The sequence below is a fragment of the Equus quagga genome, chromosome 3 (genome assembly GCF_021613505.1).
Source record: "Equus quagga isolate Etosha38 chromosome 3, UCLA_HA_Equagga_1.0, whole genome shotgun sequence".
Taxonomy (NCBI): domain Eukaryota; kingdom Metazoa; phylum Chordata; class Mammalia; order Perissodactyla; family Equidae; genus Equus; species Equus quagga.
Window position 1 is genome coordinate 145,557,071 of NC_060269.1, and position 20,215 is coordinate 145,577,285.

The following is a 20,215-nucleotide window of genomic DNA, read 5'->3' on the forward strand; positions in this document are numbered from 1 at the left end:
GTCTGCGAGCCACTCTGCTCCAATTTTTCTAACTAGTGTGAATAATACATTTCCAATTTTCCTCTCGCCACCTGCCCCTCCGAGGATAGCGCCGGGCTTCGCCTGCTCGGCTAGAATGCCTACCCCATCCCAGGCCTGCAAATGGCCTGGCCCGCCGGGGAGACTCGCGGTCAGCGCGGGTTGGCGGAGAGGCGGGGGTGCGCGCCCGGCGTTGCGCGCAGGGGGCGGGGCGTCGCGCAGGGGGAGGGGAGGTGGGCAAGATGGCGCCTGGCGATAGTTTCCCTCTGGATACCTTCAGCGGCCGCTGAGACACTGGGGCTGGGGGTCCTGCCCCCACTGCCGCCCTTCCTCTTCTCCCCCGCCCCCGGAGACCCCTCCTTCCCTTCTTTCCTCTACGTCGGGGGGAGGGGGAGGCGGGCCTGGTTCCCAGGACACCATGTCGGACTCTGAGGAGGAGAGCCAGGACCGGCAACTCAAAATCGTCGTGCTGGGGGACGGCACCTCCGGGAAGGTCAGTCCTCGAGCGGGCCCGCTGTCCCAGGCCTGCAGGAACCCCGGCGCGGCCCTGGCGCCCCCAGCCTCCTCCCCGCCGCCCGGCGTCGCCTCATTACCCCGAGTGCCGGGACCTCTGGGCCCGAGCCCGCCTTGGGCCGGACACGAAGGAGGCGCTTGGTGAAGGCCGACAAGAGCCGTCCACCTCCTCTTAAATTAAATTAAAAAAAAAAAGTCACTTCCCAACTCCCTGCCTGGATGGGAACTCCTACTTCTTCTTCAAGACTCGGGTCAGCATCGCCTCCTTGGGAAGCTTTCCAGCTTCTTGTCTCTGAGGACTGGCAAGGATCTGCCAAGGCATCTTACCTCTTTTTACTTTAGTCCGGGTTACACTTTGCCGGCCCCCGGACCCCCCGCCCCCTTTTTACCGTTTGGATGCATTGGGAGCTCCCAAGAGCTTGGCTCTGGAATCAGATTCCCGGGGTGAGAGCTGGGGCTCCATCACTTAACTTGTCGGGTCATTGGAGGGCAAATTGCAAGCCTATTTGTGCTTCATCTGTAAGATGGGTATTGATAGGGGTCGCCTCAAAGGGTTAAGTGTGCAAATACACATTAAATGTGAAAATCCACATAAAGCTTTCAGAACATGGTGTGCACTCAATAAACGTTAGTTGGTGTTTTATAGCATCATACCTGTTCTTGTCTGTTGCCAGCACAGCACCTGTCAGCACAAGCATTCCTTCAACAAATATCTGTTGAGCTCCTGTTATGGGCTGGTTGCTGAGGGTAGAGCTGCTAGCATGATAGAGAGGATCCTTGCCTTAAGGTCTAGACTCCGGTGATGGTTGGTTGAGTGAATGAGAGTGAGTGCGTGCGTGAGAATATCCGGCAGCCCAGTCCCCTTAACTCCTAGGCAGAGGTCTTTAACCCGGGGTTGTGGAGCTCCTGAAATGCAATAAACATTGTCTGGTACTTGCTCTTTGGAGAGGGTCTGTAGGATCTCAAAGGGTTTGTGACACAGACCGCAAATAAAGTGAAGAGCCTCTGCCCGGGGTGCATTCACACCTGTCGATTCTGTCAAAGATGCCAGCACTCTTTCTGGGAATATTGCTAAAGTTTGTCTCCTTTCTTCTTCACTCCTTTTCCCCCAATCAGAGTCTTCAGAAATGTAGCTGATTACAGTTAACAGTTTCCCGATTCCAGCTTCACGTTTCCCTGTTGCTAGTATAGTTTGGACCTTGGTTTCTGTGGTGACGATTGCTCTTTGCCTCTTCCCTGGCCGTTGGCACTGCACAGCTGCTCCTGTGTTTGGTTCTGAGATTGGAGTTCGGAGGGCCTATGGGAAAGATGTCATTCAAATGCAAAATTTGGGGAATTCTAATTTCTTTCTTGCCCTCCCCGATATTCTGTTATTGATTTTTATGGCTGAGGAAAATCAACTTAGTATGCTCTGATTACTTTTAAATATTTTGGAGAAGGAAAGAACTTGGGATCACTTTTCTTTATAAAGTATTAACTGTATGAATTTTTGTGCAAGAAAAACAATTTTCTGAATGGATGAATTGTTTTAAATAAATCGCCGTTGTTTCTAACACCCTTATTCAATAAAAATTTTGTTTTATATTTTTATAGTTTTCTCATCATTCATATTTTCTTTTGAATGCCTTCTAATTTTTCATTTCCTAAATCTTTTTATGGTCAACTCATAACTGAATTTATTTCCTGTTTAAAATTATAATAATCTATAGCACTAATACACTTGTAAAAAGACAAAAATTGCCCATCATTCTGCATTCTATTGCAATTCTTTAAACTTTTGTTTTTTTTCTCCTAGTAGTTGTTACAGTATATGTATTAGTTGAAATTTGTTCATAATTTTGTATCTAGGTTTTTTATTTAGGCTGTCATACATTTTCTTCGTGTTGCTAATTTACTGTGAATAATTATGGCTTTTTATCTTTGTCTAAAATTCTGTCTGGTGTAGGACAAAGCATAATTTTTGCTGTTCACTGTTGTTGAATTAGGATTATTATTTTACTTCAAAGGATAAGATAACAGTGATACTCTTTATGGTGTTCTGATTTAGTCTTCATCATCTTGACTAATTTAAAACCGTAAAGGCTTTTTTCTGCCATAAATTTCTGCATATAAGCGTCAGAAACCTAACCTTTTTTCGTTGTTCATATGTCAAGCGTTTTCTTCCCCCCTCCATACCCTATTCAGCTCTCAAATTATTGTCAGCTACCAACATTCCCATTCTGTTTCCTTTGCTGTCCTTTTCTTCTATGAATTCAGCCTCTCTTTCCTTCTTATTTGTATCCTGATTTAACTCCTGGCCATTTTTCTTAGCATTAGTTTTTCTTGCTAGGTCTAACTCAGGGCATTTTTATACACACTGACAGAAGCAATAAAGTTTGAGATGACCACTTACAGTTTCTCCAAGAGAAATATAGCTCCTCCTCCTAGTAACACGTGTTTCTATTTCTTTCCTGTGTTGATTCATACTTTTGATTTTGTTAACATATTTCTTAAGATTTTTTTGAGGCAAAATATTCTTTTATGGTGTTTTCTCAGTATTAGTAAATGTAGTATTGTTAAAATTGTTAGCAGAAGTGGGCCAAACCAAGAAAAAAATTTTTTTTTGAATCAGATAAAAACATTTTAGATATGGTAGATGATTGTTCACCTCATAAGTGTTTAAGAAGGGCATTTATACAATGACTTGAGAGAAATTATTAAATGTGAAAGATGGCACAAAGTCTAGATAATTGAAGAGGAAACGCCTCCCACTGATTTGGCTCATCTTCTGTTTAATTTTTATAGTAAGATGTCTGGAGAGGATATAAGAACCCATTTTAATTGTTCTGTTTTCTCAATGACCAGTACTTCTAACAGATTGTCAAATAGAGGTCCTATCTTTATGTTTGCCTCAAAAATGTGAGGCTAGGGCTTTCAAAAATCTAGAAGTCCCATTTCCAAGAAAAGAACCTTAGAGTTTTTCTGAATATTCATTAATATAAAAATATTGAACTTTGAGAATCTTAAAGGAAAGTGAAAAATTACCTTAAATGACATTATGCTGATGTTGTATGTGCCTTGAATTTCTCTTGGACTTATAAAAGTGTTTCAACCATCCATATAAACATTTTTAAATATCTGTAATAGTATAAGTAGTGATAATTCTTTTTATCTAGAACTCTCAGCCTCTTTACAGATGATTTTGTGCTCTAAGTTAAACAAGCTCAATGGCATAAATAAGGCTAAATAAAAACCAAAAGGCTTTAAAAAGGAATGCTTACCTTTTTTATTCTGACCTCTGAATTTCCCATATTGTTATATGCTTCAAGGAAGCCAAATACATTTTCATTTTGTTGTAGTGAATTTATTTCTCAGTGTCCAGCAGAACCTCCTTTTCAGGGTGCTCAGTAAATATTGACCAGATATCTTAGAAATTTATTACAAATCCTGAGTATTAAGAGAACTGGAGTTAGGGTGTGCAAATTGCCATTTGTGTGAAAAATATGATTCTTGTGTCAAGAGAAATTTTAGGTTTTTTTGTTTAAAAGAATTGAAATTTGGCTAGGTTTTCTTTTGTACTGCTGTAATTATGTGATAATTAATTATAATAAGCTATCTTGGAAATTTTGTCTTAGTTTTTGTAATTTTAGGAGTTGACATCTAATTTTAACTTTAAAATTAAAAAAGACTGTTTTTCCTTAATTTTGGGAGTCTGTCTTGAAGAGCATAAAAGCTTCATGAAGCTGTGTTTCCCTTCTTTTTGGGAAAGTTTACAAGTAAATAGTGCATTTAAAATGTTTAAGAAGTTTTTGAGTTATTGAGTTATTTCTCTTATTAACAGAATGATTAATTATTCGTTTGCTTTGATAAGAAATGGTACCCTAAAAGGCGGCTTGAGAGTTTTGAATAGGACTTTGAGTCGTTGTTACAAACGTGCAGATAGATATCTGATCTGGTTATAATACTCTTGTGACTTTTAAGCTTTATGATTCTTGGATGGAAAATATTTATTTTTGCTTGCTTAATATTAATCTTAAAAATACCAGCTTCTTTATTTGAGAGATAAATATTATCAGAGTCATTCTGTAGAATTATTTTCATTTAACATCTTTAATACAGAGAAAAATTAGACCCTTAAAGATACTTTTCCTGTGGGGAAAAAGAAAAGAAATTCTATAAACAGATTTTTCCCTCCTTAGTTAGTACTTCTTATTATTGGCTGAGAGCACAAACTACTCAGAATATTTAACCACAGAAGTGAAACTTTTGAGTTCTCTGAAATTTGTATTGAACTGATACATGTGGATATATAAGATTCAGATCTTCAGTCTGAATCTTTAGTTTTAGTTTTCTAAACTAAATCTTTTAGTTTTCTCTTTTGATAAATCTCAAATTCTAATTTCCCAGCAGGAGAAGGAGCTTGACAATCAGGGGATTGAAAGAGATCTAAGGGATTAGTCTGTTGTCCTCAGAGATAGCTGCTGGCAAGTGAAACTTACCTGGTGGAGTGTTTAGTCCCTCCTCCCCTTGTAACTGATCAGAACTGCTTAAAGCTGCTTGTTGGAGTAATAGGAGTATAAATATTAAGATTACTTAATAAGATTTAGTAGTGACTTTATGTTTACATTTCTAAAACAAAGGCAGTAATTTTGATATTCTGTGCATCAATTTTTTAGACCTCCTTGGCTATGTGTTTTGCTCAAGAAACTTTTGGGAAACAGTACAAACAAACTATAGGACTGGATTTCTTTTTGAGAAGGATAACATTGCCAGGTAAGAGACTAAAAAGTCTTAACATAGAAAATTGTGCATATCTTACAATAAGAGACATAAGCAGAAATGTTTAAATAAATTTTGGGGCTGCTTTTGCATGAACATATATGTAATCAGTAAATCTATCTTAGGGAGGTTAAATTTCATCAGCAGCATCTACCGTGAAGACATATTGTCCCTAGGTGTGAGAAAAAAGTTTATATACTCCCTGACTCTCCCACTGTTTTTGACCACTACATATTTTTCAATGATAAACAATAGTTGCTTATAAAATTCTGAAAAGTTAAAAAAAAATCAAATGCCATGCAATTATCAACAGATATGGTATAAACTAAATGTGAAAAGACAGGAAAGGATTATTTTTTTAAATATTATTTTGATTAGCCTCTGCTTCAGTTTTTTGTTTGAGAGAAAGTTGGAACAGAAGTATAATGTAGCTATGGAACTTCTCTGCTCTAATATGTGAATGCTGTTTTATGCAAGGCAGCATGAAATTGCTGGCATTTAATAGACCACTAAAATTTAGGGTCCCTAGGCACTCATAAAAATACAGTTTGAGCATTCAAGATGTTTCAGTTCACCATGCAAAGAAACTATTTAGATGCCAGTTGCAGCACATTTTGTGGGAAATACAGGGAAATAATAACAAAAAAAGAGTGGTTTCTGTTTTAAGTTAGTTTCTGAACAATTGGGGCTTTAAAATGCTCTGTCCATTCACTTGTGATGGTTAAATTATGTTTAAAGTATTTTATTAAAAGCAGTTTATCTTTGTAACTTTGTAAACCAGTCCATCCCTCTCTCCTCTGAGGAAACACATTTGAATAAAAACGGTTACCTATGTAGTGTCAGATTCATATACTGAACGTGAGTGATATAGTGGGAAGGGGTTTAATAAATTTCAATATTGCTGAAGTATGTTCACTTCTCAAACACCCCATCTATCAGACAACTCTCCATAAAAGTTTTAGAGCAGTTAATGAAAACTTTTGGTAATGGAAGGTATTCTGCTTATCTCTCTAGTAATATACCCTGTTATATTGTTTGATCATCTGTATTTGGCTACCAATGAAAAATAAATTAGAAGATATAGCATGAGAAAAGAATTCCAATTTTCCATTACTAAGTTATTGTTCAGCAAGAGGTTTAATGAGAAACATATGCATATTTTGTTTCATTTGTATTTTCTTTTAATGTATTCAAAACTGAAAATCTCATTTTATTTTTATTATTCTCTTATAGGTAGGTTAATGCTACATTCAGAATATTAACAGCAGTCATCAGCAGAATGTGTGCACAGATCATATAATATACATGCTGAAAACTTATTTTTACAAGAGTTTTTTCAGAAATGCCAGTTATACACAAAGAACCTCAATATGTATTTAGTATTAACTATTTTGTTTTGAAGCTAATTAGCAAAAGCACCAATTTTCTGTATTGTTAATATTGTTTAATTTTTCTGATTTTTTTTTAGTTCAAAGAGTTAAATAAAGGAACAAGCACCTATTCAAACATTAAAAACATTTTAAGACTGGTTTTGGACATTTTATATATGTGATGTGATGATTTCTGATCTGTTGCACATTACTACCAATATTTAGATTTTGATTACTTTGTAACACATATTTGGTATTTTTGAAATTCAAATTTATAGTATAATATTTTAGAGTTAGAAAGTACTTAGGTTAAAAAATGTTATTAGGAAATGTGTCCTCTTAATGAATGTATATTTTAATTTTTCTGATTAAGTTTTTATTTTGATGGGCAGAGTTCCAGAAAAAATTTTTTTTTAAAGGCAGTTGGTTCTATGCTACTTAATGGACTTAAAATTATGGTAGAAATTTCAATAGGAAAAATTTGTTTTAATGTAAGTTGATTTTATATAATTAATAGGTACATTAAGAAATGAAGTGAATAAATTACAAGGTTTATAGTATATCCTTTATGTACTTTAACCTTAATTTTAATTTATTGTAAGTGTCAAATGTAGGATGATTAATAATTGAATCATTTACTAAAATATTACAGGCAGCATTATTGAATTTATAGTAAAGCAACACAGTAGGTGAATCTAATATTTGTTAGTATTCTAGTAAGTCTTCTGTCCATTTAGATTGTTAGAGAAGTAATACCTCCTGTCCATCTATTGACATTTTCCTCATGCAAGTTTTCAAGGTCATTACTTTGGAAATACTCATCCATTTTAGTATATTTCATGATTCGGTATGCTGTATAGTCTGGATGCAACCACTGTGCAGATTTTACTGCTTAAAACAGGGTATCTGTTAGTCAGAGATTCTGCTGATAGAGCTTCTTAAGAGCCTTAGTCAAAATACTTTCAGGAAGCTTGTGGGTACAGTCCAGTAAACAGCGTTCTACTGTGAAAAGGATTTCTAAGTCTTTAGTACAAGAAGTGGGCAGACTTGTGTTTTTAGTTCCATCTTGACTATGCAGCACTTTAAGTAAGGTTAACCAAGGCACCAAGTGTACTTTTACAAGGTCACTGTTGAATCCTCTTGGTGGCTTTGGTTCATACCAAAAGCAGCTTACCTGTATTTTGTCACCTCATTTATTTTATTTTTTCCCCTAGTTACATGTCGTTTCTTACAGAGGAGCAGGAATTTTTTTAGCATTTTGCATTTAGGATTAAATTGCTGACAATTTCCTTAATGTTCTTTGATTAGTTAGAAATTTATATTAGATGGATTCTTGATTTTTAAAAATTTTGCAATATTGATTATTTGAATACTTTTCTATAGCTTTATAGGTATGTCATTTTGAAAATATACTAGGAGACTTAGGTTTATGCTTGCAAAGACCAAAATGAATATTGATTTGAATTCCATCCTTCTGTGATTTGGTTCTCCAAATAGGGAACCCCTATTTATGTTTATTTTTATGTGTTACCAAGCCTAAAATTCATATGTGGAAGTTAAAAATATATTTCTAGATGTTCGATATAACTATGAGGTTAATATCATTTATTGAAGCTATAACGATAGTGATTTTTTTTGTTGTTGGCTAGCATTGTATATTAGTGGGTTATCAGTAATGCATAACTATTTTTATTTCTGAGGCACTAGAATATGTGTATTAAAAACAAGCCAACAGCAACAAACAGTGTTTATTTGGAAAGGTATGGATTTAAAAAAATACTCTCAATGCATGAATATAAACCTATCAGGAGACAAGTGAATAAACAATTTAGAGTCTTGAAATGATGTAGTCAGAATTTGAAAACATGTAATGAAGATCATGTGGCTAAAGGATGTATTTGAAGTGTTCACAACACCTAGTTCAGGTAGGATCTGAATATCAGAATTTAAAGGAAAAAAAGCTTCATATTTCTTGATATGAAGTTAAGTGACAAGGTTTATTGGCCTTGAATAAAATGGGAGTAAATGCTTTTTATTAAGTATTGCCTGAATTCTTACTCTAAAAAAGTTAATATTGTTAGGCACTGTTTTTTGAAGTATACAAATGGCTATAAAGAATTTTGCAAGTAAAATGAATCGAGTACTGCCTGTTTATCTAGGGGCTCCTGAAACTATTTTATGCTATAGTTCTAGTGACAGCTAGTCCTTTCTCACCTGCTTGATTTGAGACAGCATTATAGGAGAATGAGTTCAGCTTGGAATCTTAAAATTTTAGATTTTTAAGAAATTGGGTTTTTACAAGTTGTTGGATAAGTCTTAGTCTGTGACATTCTGGTTTTCATATTCATAGAGCTTTAAGAACATTTTGGTCATTACTCTGTGAGCATTGAAAGAGGATGTATGTGAGAATGATGACGGGTAGTAGCTCTCATTAATGCTAATGGAAGTACCTCATGTGAATCCTCTGCACACTGACAGATGGAACAGACCTACATCCAAATAACGGGAAGATTGTAATACAAACCTAACAAAACTTGAGTTAAGGGTAAAACTTGGCTGGTTAATCCAGTGTCATATTTTGTTTTCAGTTGCAAAGTTGAAGGGTGTGACTAACATTCTCCAATTTTAGTGTTTTACATTGGTATAAAAATTCACGTCTTTATAATCCTTTTTTTTTGAAGTGAGACAATGTTTTTAGTGTCTTTTTATTTTGAGTTTTCCCAATTTGCAAATCATTCATAAATATACATTTTTCATGTGGGAGCTCATTTCTAAGGTACTGTTTGAGAGTTTGTCTACATTTGGAGAAAACTTCATGATGCTATTAGGAGAAATAATTTGAAATGTTAAATGAAAGGGTATAGTGGACATGGTCTTTAACTTTTGTAGTTTAGTCATTAATTGCATTGTTAAGAGAGAATAGTTTATAAATTTTTCTGTCAACCAAATATTTTGAAAAATGGACAAAAGAATTTTAAAGATTGCCTTTTAGTATTTTAGAATGCTTTTATAATACTTGTATGGGGAAGAAGATTTGTTACAGTGTTTTATGAAGGCTTTGAAGCACATATAGTTTGTTTCAATGGAAATTCTTTCAACAGGTATAAATGCATCACAATATTTAGTGATATCCTGGGTATGTATCCTATGTCAGTTCTGAAGAGGGCTATCAAACGTGTTTATATTTATAGGTTAAATTTGAAAACATTATTTTTAAAGTATGTTAACTATTGTGTATAGAGCTGACATTCAAGTTAAAATTTATTCATTTGATTTGAAAGTATGGGTCCATTTTTGTAGTCTGTTATTAATCTATGAGTTTTAGAACGTATAGAATTTAGAGCTTACAGCAAAATTCATTATGTGCAATAGGGTAGGTTAGTATATAAAGTTCAATTTTTATTTTAAAGTATATTTCTTAACCCCACATATAAGTGCTTTGTTGTTCTATTCTCTGTTTAAGAAAATTTTGCTTTATTTTCTTTTGTTTGTTTTTTGTTTTTTTGAGGAAGATTAGCCCTGATCTTACATCTGTGCCCATCTTCCTCTACTTTATATGTGGGATGCCTGTCACAGTATGGCTTGACAAGCGGTGCGTAGGTCCACACCTGGGATCCAAACCCATGAACCCCTCGCCGCTGAAGTGGAATGTGCAAAATTAACTGCTGCGCTACCAGGCCGACCCCTTATTTTCTTTTGTTTTGAAGGTGATTATAAATATGGTTACATGGAAATGAGGTAAAAGTATAAACCTAAATTCACCCACTATGATTTCTTTTGACAAGATTATTTCACAATTCCACATATTGGACCAAATGATCATGCCGAATAAAAGGCAAATTAGGTTCAGAGTTTATCATTGTGACTTAGTGTTCTGTGAAACTGGATTCAGTTGTTATATTGTTACTTAACTTTTTTTGTATTCTTATTTTTCTTTTTTTATTTTAGGAAACTTGAATGTTACTCTTCAAGTTTGGGACATAGGAGGGCAGACAATAGGAGGCAAAATGTTGGATAAATATATCTATGGAGCACAGGTATGACATGAATTCTATGATTATTCCAATACTGAAAATACTCTCCTCACTAACACACAAGCAGGTACACAGACACGCAGACACACACACACACTCTCTCTCTCTCTCTCTTCCTAATTTGATTTTTATCTGATATGTGTAGACTAATTTTACATTCGTGCTAATCTTTTAGTCTCATCTTTCCCAAATTGTGTTTGGAATGATTTGGGTCAGGGAACTGGTGTGATTCTAATAGCTTTCATATACTACTTGCATTACTAGATATTGTTGTCAGCAGTTGAATAAATGCAGTGATAAATGATATTTTGATATTTATTAGCTGATTTGGTTATAGTGACTACTTTCAGAATATGTAAACAGAATGAAAAACATTGGGAAAATTTAATTCCATTTTAAGTTGTAAGGACAAAAAGCATATTTTTATGTCTATTTTTGTGCTGTGAATTAGTCTACTAAATATTTATAGTTCTACAGATTTAATAGATATCTTAATATAACAGAAAACTAAGTATGACTATGTATGAAGCACATAGTATTTTAGCATGATAATGATATTTTTTCAGAAGAAAATCTATGTAGAATAAGAAAAACCCCTTGAGTAATTATATAACAAAAATTCTTTGGCAACATGAGTTTATATAGACATAATTTATAAGTTTTTAAATTAAATTATTATACAAATAGAAAATATGCATGATAGTAATATACTTTAAAAAGTTAATTATTGACATGCCATTTACTTTTGCTTTTTCTTCCACTTTTAATTAGTGTGTATCTTTCATATCGTGAGGCATTGGGGGGATGATATTCATAATCCTCATTGTGTGCTTTATTGGAATTTGATGTTTTAAGTGGGAGAATCATAACTTGGTTATGTGGTACTATGTTACACATAAGAAATAAATCTGGAGAATGTTAAGCACTCTTCTCTATGAAGTTTGATGCTTGACAAATACTATTGCTTTAATTTGGGATGGAAAGGAGATTCTAAATTATTTTCTAAAATATTCAGAGAAGGATAAATGACGCTCATATGGTTCTGAATCAGGTATATAGGCCCTAGAGTTTTGCTTTTCGCCTTATTAATATATAGATTTGGCTGTTAGAACTCTTTCTTCTTTGCCTTTTCTTCTATATTATTCTTTGTCTCCTGGAAAATCTTTTTGCTCATTTCATGTTTTCACTTCTCACCATATGATTTGATATTTTATGCATGTTCATTTTTCTTTTAAAAAGTATGTCTCAGATTTTTGTGTCTAGCTTTTTTGTTGTTTAATTTTTTCTGTTTTAAACCGATTATGTTTAAAGTAGATATTAAGCTAAAGGAAAATTGCTAGACAGAGATTTGTGGGAAGCCACAGTCCTTGTTTACTCACTAGTTGGGAAAATGGGATTTGAAAATAAGCTCTTCTTTGCTCCATTAAAGTGTATCTTCAGGGACACATACTGGATTTAAAAAAAAATTACAGTTAGGCTAGTCAACCTTTTAATGATAATGTCAAATAGAATAGCTTCTGATGGTTTGTAGATATATCTAGTATTAGTGGAAAACAGGAAGATTTTATTTGTCTCAGTGTAAATAATATAAAATTCAATTAATAAATTTTTCTTCTCTGAAAAACTAAGGGAATATAGTGCTCATGAATTGGATTCTCTTAATTTTACCTTCAAGTCATTTGAAAAGTTTTATTTGATGTATGTAAATTTATTAGTTAATATTATAAAAATTATCGTGTATAAAAATTAATATTGATGTAAAATTAAACTAATATAAAATTAACTATTTTAAAAGTATATAGGCAGTCGCATTTAGTACATTCACAATATCGTGTGACCATCCGCTCAAGTCAGGTTTTTACAGTGATGTTTTATGCTATTACATAGCTGCTTAATATCAGCAGGCATTAATGGGGAAATATGTAGAAATTTTAAAATTTCCATCTCTTTTGATGGTACTTGAGTTAAGTAAAATGTCTCTCTTCTCTTCTAATGTACCTCATATCTTGGAAGAAAGAGAATATTATATTCCTTCTTAGAACTTGTCACATACGATTTATATTTTGGAGGTACATGTTGACTTTTTTCTCTTTTTGATGGTGTATTATATTGTTTATACTTCATAATTTCTATGAATGTTGTAAGCATATACCCTGTTTTATTAAACAATAATGTAGTACATTATTTCTGAGAAGTTCATAAGCATTTTTCTGCAAATGTACCAGGAAACTAGGAATTCTAAGATGACGAAATGAGTTGTCATAAATTAGTGATAATTTAATAAATTTTCTCTCCTTTCCAGAGATTCTAAATTAAATGCTATGTGAAATCATAAAGTACATTTACCAGTAGTTTCTTTTGTTAAAATATATATAAGTTTTTATCTAGGCCAGAGAAGCTCTCACTATAATTCACTATCATAAACTGGGAGAGATGTTACTTTTCAAAAACAATGCTTTCAAAAACATTCTAATAGCAGTTTAATATATTTAATAACATATAATCATATAATTATTCTTCAAAATGGATCTATATGGTTCCTGGAGTTGTTGTAGATGCTATATATTGCCCATCTGATGAATACTTTGGATTTTGGTATACATGCTATGGGATAGAAGTCTTTCAGAAATAATGATACGACAAACTATTTTAAGGACATTAGTTTAATGTATTATTTAGGGTTTTGTTTTAGTTTCTCTAGCTTATGAGTTGTGAAAGAATTATCTTATACCTGGCTATTAAGTGTTTTTTTTTTAAAGTGTTTTTTAACATCCAGGAAGAAGCTTATTTGTAGGCTAGGAGTTAACTTAGATTCAAATAAAACTGATTATTTTACCCTCTTCACCTTTCCCTCCAATAGCATTAAACTTTAGCAATGGTGTATTGAATAGTGTTGGTTGAAACAAATTGAATTGACACCCAAGAAAGAATTAGTGAGGTATTTTGACAAGAACTAGTAAGTGTGTCTCAGTTATATTCCTAGATTTTTAAATCAACTTAAAATTTTCTGGGAGTCTTCAGAAAGATGTTATAGGCTATTTTTCCTAGTGGTTACAAGCAGACACACAGAACATAGTGTTTAGTGCCTTGTAACCTGTGGCTAACAGAGGCTAATAACAAACCTCAGAGAAGGACTGGATGTTTCATTTTTGTAGCTCTTTCCGTCCTGGAATCTAAGTGGTTTGCAAACACTGTGCTACTGAGCATAAACTCAATGAAGTGTAGTCATTTGTGAGGTGGAACATAACTACTATTGTGTGCCAGTGCCCCACACAGATGAGCTAGCGTGTTAACCACCAACAAAAGAATTTCGTGCCTGTATGACAGTTGGGGAAAGAGCTCATCTCAAAGCTGTACTCCCTGAGACCTTCTGCTGTCTTTTACTATTAATTTTTTAGTTGACTATTTTAATAACTGATTATATTTACAGAACTCTCTTGCATTAGTGTTCCTTCTTACAGGTTGTACTTATACAGCAAAGTATATGTTGTATGACTATTGTATAATCTGTATGATTTAATTCATTTCTATATATAATTAAAAATGAAAGTAGCTGATTTGTTGTACAAATCAGGGTGAAAAAATACCTGCATTTTTGGAATGGGGAAGCTTTCATTTTGGAGAAGGTTAAATTGTGTAGGTACAGTGCATGTTAAACATTAGAGCTAAATCTATGAAATACCTTACTGTTGGCATACTGTTAAGTGTTGCCATCAGTGTTTGTTCCTTCCAGACTGCTATCAGTTTTTCCTTTGAAAATGGTATCCATTTGATTTACTGACTCATCATGCTTATTAGATATGGTGATAAGTGAAATAGATGGAAACAAAGTACGATATAAAGTAACTTTATGTAATATTTACTAAAGGTCTTGAGGTTTAAAAGAGAAAGAGAAAGGTGATAGTATCTTCTGGGAATTGCAGGGGGAAAAAAGTGAAGTTAAGGCATAGAAAATGTAGGAAATTTTTGTTGAAGAATTTGCGGATATAGAAGGATTTATTAAGCTTACAATCTGATTTCCAAAAGTCATGGCAAAAAGATTTGGGAAGAAGAGGAACAGTTGGAGGGTAAATTGGAAAGAGGAAGCAGAGGGCAGTTGGGGATAAGACATAGGAGAGAGATGAATGGCAGAGAGATGGGTGATAAAAGAGGGTATCAGGAACATGAGACGCAGTGATGGGTTTAGACGGTCACAAGATTGCCAAGAAAATTGTTTCCAATAGTTCCAAGTAGATTCTTCTCAGACCTCAGTTGTTGCCATTATGTGTTGCATTTCTGAGGGAGTTGTACTTTCTTGTGCTAAGAAGATTGTGATAGTTTTCTGGAAGGAGTCGGAAGAGGCCTGGATTGATTGATGTGGTGAGAGACTCAGATCTTGAGGGTACGTGTATTATAGAGGTGAGTACTTAAGAGGTCTGGCTTTGGTGTGCTGACGCTGGTGGGTAAAGACCTTGGAGTCAGTGCCTGCTTGTATGAGTTTTGGTGGTTTGTGCCTTGCAGAGAATTGGGCCATTTCATCAATGTTATCACATTTTTGGCCATAGAGTTGTTAATATTATTTCTTTATTATCCTTTTAATGTCTGTGAGATCAGTAGTGATGACCCCTCATTAATTTATGACTTTTCTCTCATTTTTTTGTTAACCTGGCTAGAGGTTTACCACTTTTTGGTTTTGTTAATTTTCTTTATTGTTTTCCTCTTTTCATTGATCTCTGCTAGAATTTTTATTATTTTTTCTTCTGCTTAAATTAAGCTTAAATTTCTCTTCTTCCTCAATTTTCTAAAGTAGGAGCTAGATTATTGTTTCTTCTTTTCTAATGTATGCATTCAATGCTCTACATTTTCTCCTAAGCACTATTTTTGCTGTATCCCACAGTTTTGATGGGTTGTATTTTTATTGATTTAAGATATTTTTAAGCTTCTCTTGGAACATCTCTTTTGACCAGTGTGTTATTGAGAAGTATGTTGTTTAATCTCCAAATATTTTGAGTTTTTCCAGCTATCTTTCTATTATTGATTTCTAGTTTAATTCCATTGTAGTCTGAGAACATGCTTGGTATGATTTCTATTATAAATTTGTTAAAGTATGTTTTATGGTCCAGAATGTAGTCTGTTTTGGTGAATGTTTCATATGAGCTTGAGAAGAGTGTAAATTCTAATGTCTTTGGATAGACCACTCTATAAATGTCAATTAGATGAAACTACCGTTATATAATGGTATGATATATGATACCATTAGATAAATTTCATGTGTATGCCATTATATTTCAATTTCTGTTTAGACTACATCATGTTTACCACCTAAAGACTAATTAACATGCGTCATGTACACATGTGCCCTGTTACTTCCTTTGCCCTCCTCCTTCCCATATTCCCCTCTGGTAACCACCAATCTAATCTTTGTATCTATGTGTTTGTTTGCTGTTGTTGTTTTGTCTGTCTTCCACTTATGAGTGAAATTCTATGGTATTTGACTTTCTTCATCTGACTTGTTTCACTTAGCATAATACCCTCAAGATCCATCTATGTTGTCGGAAATGGCAAGATTTCATCTTTTTTATGGCTGAGTAGTAGTCCATTGTGTGTATATGCCACATCTTCTTTATCCATTCATCCATTGATGGGCACTTATGTTATTTCCATGTCTTTTCCATTGTGAATAATGCTGCAATGAACATAGGAGTGCAAATAGCTTTTCAACTTATTATTTTCGTGTTCTTTGGGTAAATACCCAGAAGTGGAATAGGTAGATTATATGGTGGTTCTAGTCCTAATTTTTTGAGGACTCTTCATACTGTTTTCCATAGTGACTGCACCAGTTAACATTCCCACCAGCATGTATGAGAGTTCCCTTTTCTACATCCTTTCCAACATTTGTTATTTCTTGTCTTGTTTATTATATAGCCATTCTGATGGGCATGAGGTGATATCTCATTGTAGTTTTTATTTGCATTTCCCTAATAATTAGTGATGTTGAATAGCTTTTCATGTGCCTGTTGGCCATCTGTAGACTTCTTTGGAAAAATGTTCAGATCCTTTCCCCTTCTTTTTTTTTTTTTTTTTTAAAGATTTTATTTTTTCCTTTTTCTCCCCAAAGCCCCCCAGTACATAGTTGTATATTCTTCGTTGTGGGTCCTTCTAGTTGTGGCATGTGGGACGCCACCTCAGCGTGGTTTGATGAGCAGTGCCATGTCCGCGCCCAGGATTCGAACCAACGAAACACTGGGCTGCTTGCAGCGGAGCGCGCGAACTTAACCACTCGGCCACGGGGCCAGCCCCGTCCTTTCCCCTTCTTTTAATTGGGTGGTTTGTTTTTTGTTGTTGAGTTGCATGAGTTCTTTATGTATTTAGAATATTAACCCCTTATCAGATATATGATTTGCAAATATCTTCTCCCAATTGTTAGGTTGTCTTTTCGTTTTGTTGATGGTTTCCTTTGCTGTGCAGAAGCTTTTTAGTCTGATGTAGTCTCATTTGTTTATTTTTTCTTTTGTTTCCCTTGCCAAATAAGACATAGTATTCAAGAAGATACTGCTAAGACCAGTGTTGAAGAACATACTGCCTATATTTTCTTCTAGGCTTTTTATGGTTTCAGGTCTTACATTCAAGTCTTCAATCCCTTTTGAGTTAGTTTTCGTGCATGGTGTAAGATAATGGTTTACTTTTCCTTCTTTTGCATGTGGCCATCCGGTTTTCCCAGCACCATTTATGGAAGAGACTTTCCTTCTCCCTTGTATGTTCTTGGCTCTTTTGTTGAAGATTAGCTGTCTATAGATGTGTGGTTTTATTTCTGGCGTCTCCATACTGTTCCATTGATCTGTGTATCTGTTTTTCCACCAGTATCAGGCTGTTTTGATTATTATAGCTTTGTAGTATATTTTGAAATCAAGAAGTGTAATAACTCCAACTTTGTTCTTTTTTCTCAGGATTGCTTTCGCTATTCCGGGTCTTTTGTTGCTCTATATAAATTTTAGGATTCTTTGTTCTATTTCCATGAAAAGTATTGTTGGGATTTTGGTAGGGATTGCATTGACTCTGTAGATTGCTTTAGGAAGTGTGGACATTTTAACCACGTTAATTCTTCCAATCTATGAGCACAGAATATCTTTGCATTTTCTTTGTGTCATCTTTGATTTCTTTATTTTTTGTAATTTTCATTGTCCAGATCTTGCAATTCTTTGGATAAATTTATTCCTAGGTATTTTATTCTTTTGTTGCGGTTGTAAATAGGATTATATTCTTGATTTCTCTTTCCACTAGTTCATTGTCAGTGTCTAGAAATGCAACTGATTTTCATATATTGATTTTGTACCCTGCAACTTTACTGTATTCATTTATTATTTCTAATAGTTTTGTGGATTCTTTAGGGCTTTCTATGTATAAAATCCTATCATCTGCCAATACTGGCAGTTTACTTCTTCCTTTCCAATTTGGATCCCTTTTATTTCTTTTTCTTGCCTGATTGCTCTAGCTAGGACTTCCAATAGTATGTTAAGTAAGAGTGGTGAAAGTGGGCATCCTTCTCTTGTTCCTGTTCTTAGAGTGATAGCTTTCAGTTTTTCACTGATGAGCATCATGTTAGTTGTGGGTTTGTCATATTTGGCCTTTATTATGTTGAGGTACTTTCCTTCTATACCCATTTTATTCAGAATTTTTGTTGTAAATGGATGCTGTATCTTGTCGAATGCTTTCTCTGCATTTATTGAGATGATCATAAGATTTTTATTCTTCATTTTGTTGATGAAGTGTATCACGTTGATTGATTTGCAGGTGTTGAACCATCCTTGCATCCCTGGACTAAATCCCACTTGATCATAGTGAATGATCTTTTTAATGTATTGTATTTAATTTATTAGTATTTTGTTGAGGACTTTTACATCTATGTTCATCAGTGATATTGGCCTGTAATTTTCTTTTTTTATGTTCTCCTTGTCTGTTTTTGGTATCAGGGTAACGTTGGCCTCATAGAATGAGTTGGGAAGTGTCACCTCCTCTTCAGTCTTTTGGAAGAGTTTGAGAAGGATACGTATTAAGTCTTCTTTGAATGGTGGAATTCACCAGGGAAGCCATCTGGTCCTGGACTTATATTTTTTTGGAGATTTTTGATTACTGTTTCGATCTTCTTACTGATGTTTGGTCTATTCAAATTCTCTATGTCTTATTGATTCAGTTTTGGAAGGTTGTATAATTCTAAGAATTTATCCATTTCTTCTAGATTATCCACTTTGTTGGTATAGCTTTTCGTAGTATTCTCTTATAATCCTTTGTATTTCAGTGGTGTGTCCATTGTAATTTCTCCTCTTTCATTTCTGATTTTATTTATTTGAGCCTTTTCTCTTTTTTTCTTGGTGAGTCTAGCTAAAAGTTTCTTAACTTTATCTTTTCAAAGAACCAGCTCTTAGTTTCCTTGATTTTTTCTATTTTTTTTTTGTTTCTATTTCATGTATTTCCATTCACATTTTTATTATTTCCTTCCTTCTACCGATTTGGGTTTTGTTTGTTCCTCTTTTTCTAATTCTGTTAGGTGTGGTGTTATATTGTTTATTTGAGGTTTTTCTTGTTTGTTGAGGTAGGCCTCTATTGCTGTAAACTTCTCTCTTAGAAGCGCTTTTGCTGCTCCATAAATTTTGGTATGCCATATTTTCATTTGTCTCCAGGTATTTTTTTATTCTTTGATTTCTTTGTTGACCCAAAGTTGTTCAGTAGGTTTACTGATTTTCTGCTTGCTTGACGTCTCAATTAACGAAAAAGCAGTATCGAAGTCTCCAACTATAATAGTGGGTCTGTGGATTTGGAATTCCTTACAGTTCTATTAGTTTTGGCCTAACATATTTTGATACTGTTTTGTTAGATGTATATACATAAAAGATTGTTATGTTTCTTGGAGAATTGACCTCTTTATCATTATGCCAATCTTTACATCCAATAATTTTCCTTATTCTGAAGTTTGCTTTTTCAGAAATTGATGTAGCTACTCCAGCTTTCTTTTCATTAGTTGTTAGCATGGTATTTCTCTATCCCTTTACTTTTAACCTGTCCTTATATTAAAGCAAGTTTCCTGAAAGCAATATATAGTTGAGTCTTGGTTTTTCATCCACTCTAACAATCTGTCTTTTAATTGGTATATTTGGACCATTCACTTTAAAGTGATTATTGATAAAGTTGGGTTAATATCTTTCATGTTTGTTTTCTATTCCTTGTGCTTGTTCTTTGTTTTACCCTCTCTCTTTCTATCTTTTCTGGTTTTATGTGAGCCTTTTATCTCCTCTCTTGGCCTATGAATTATTTAAAAAAAATCTTTTTTAGCAGTTGCCCTAGAGTTTGCAATATATATTTTTGACAAACTCCATTTTCATATGATACTATTTTGGTCCATGTTTAGTTCAGATACTTCATAGAAGAGTATTCTCAATTCATCCCTCCCATACCTTATGATATCACTGTTATTCACTTCACTTATCCGTATGCTATAATCACTCAATATATTGTTACTGTTATTACTTTAAACAGTTGTATTTTAGA

At 34.1% G+C, this 20,215-nt stretch overlaps 1 protein-coding gene across 3 annotated transcripts in view; it reads left to right on the forward strand.

Annotated features, from left to right (window-relative positions):
- Positions 1-222: 222 nt before the first annotated feature.
- RAB28 (RAB28, member RAS oncogene family) overlaps positions 223-20,215 on the forward strand; it is a 90,008-nt gene continuing 70,015 nt past the window's right edge. For all 3 annotated transcript variants that reach the window (XR_006888029.1, XM_046657302.1, XM_046657301.1), the window contains exons 1-3: positions 223-511; positions 5,187-5,283; positions 10,608-10,696. Coding sequence is in view for 2 of the 3 variants with exons in the window: in XM_046657302.1 (XP_046513258.1) it covers positions 437-511; positions 5,187-5,283; positions 10,608-10,696 (261 nt within the window). In the remaining variant the exon portion in view is untranslated. The remainder of the gene's footprint in view (positions 512-5,186; positions 5,284-10,607; positions 10,697-20,215) is intronic.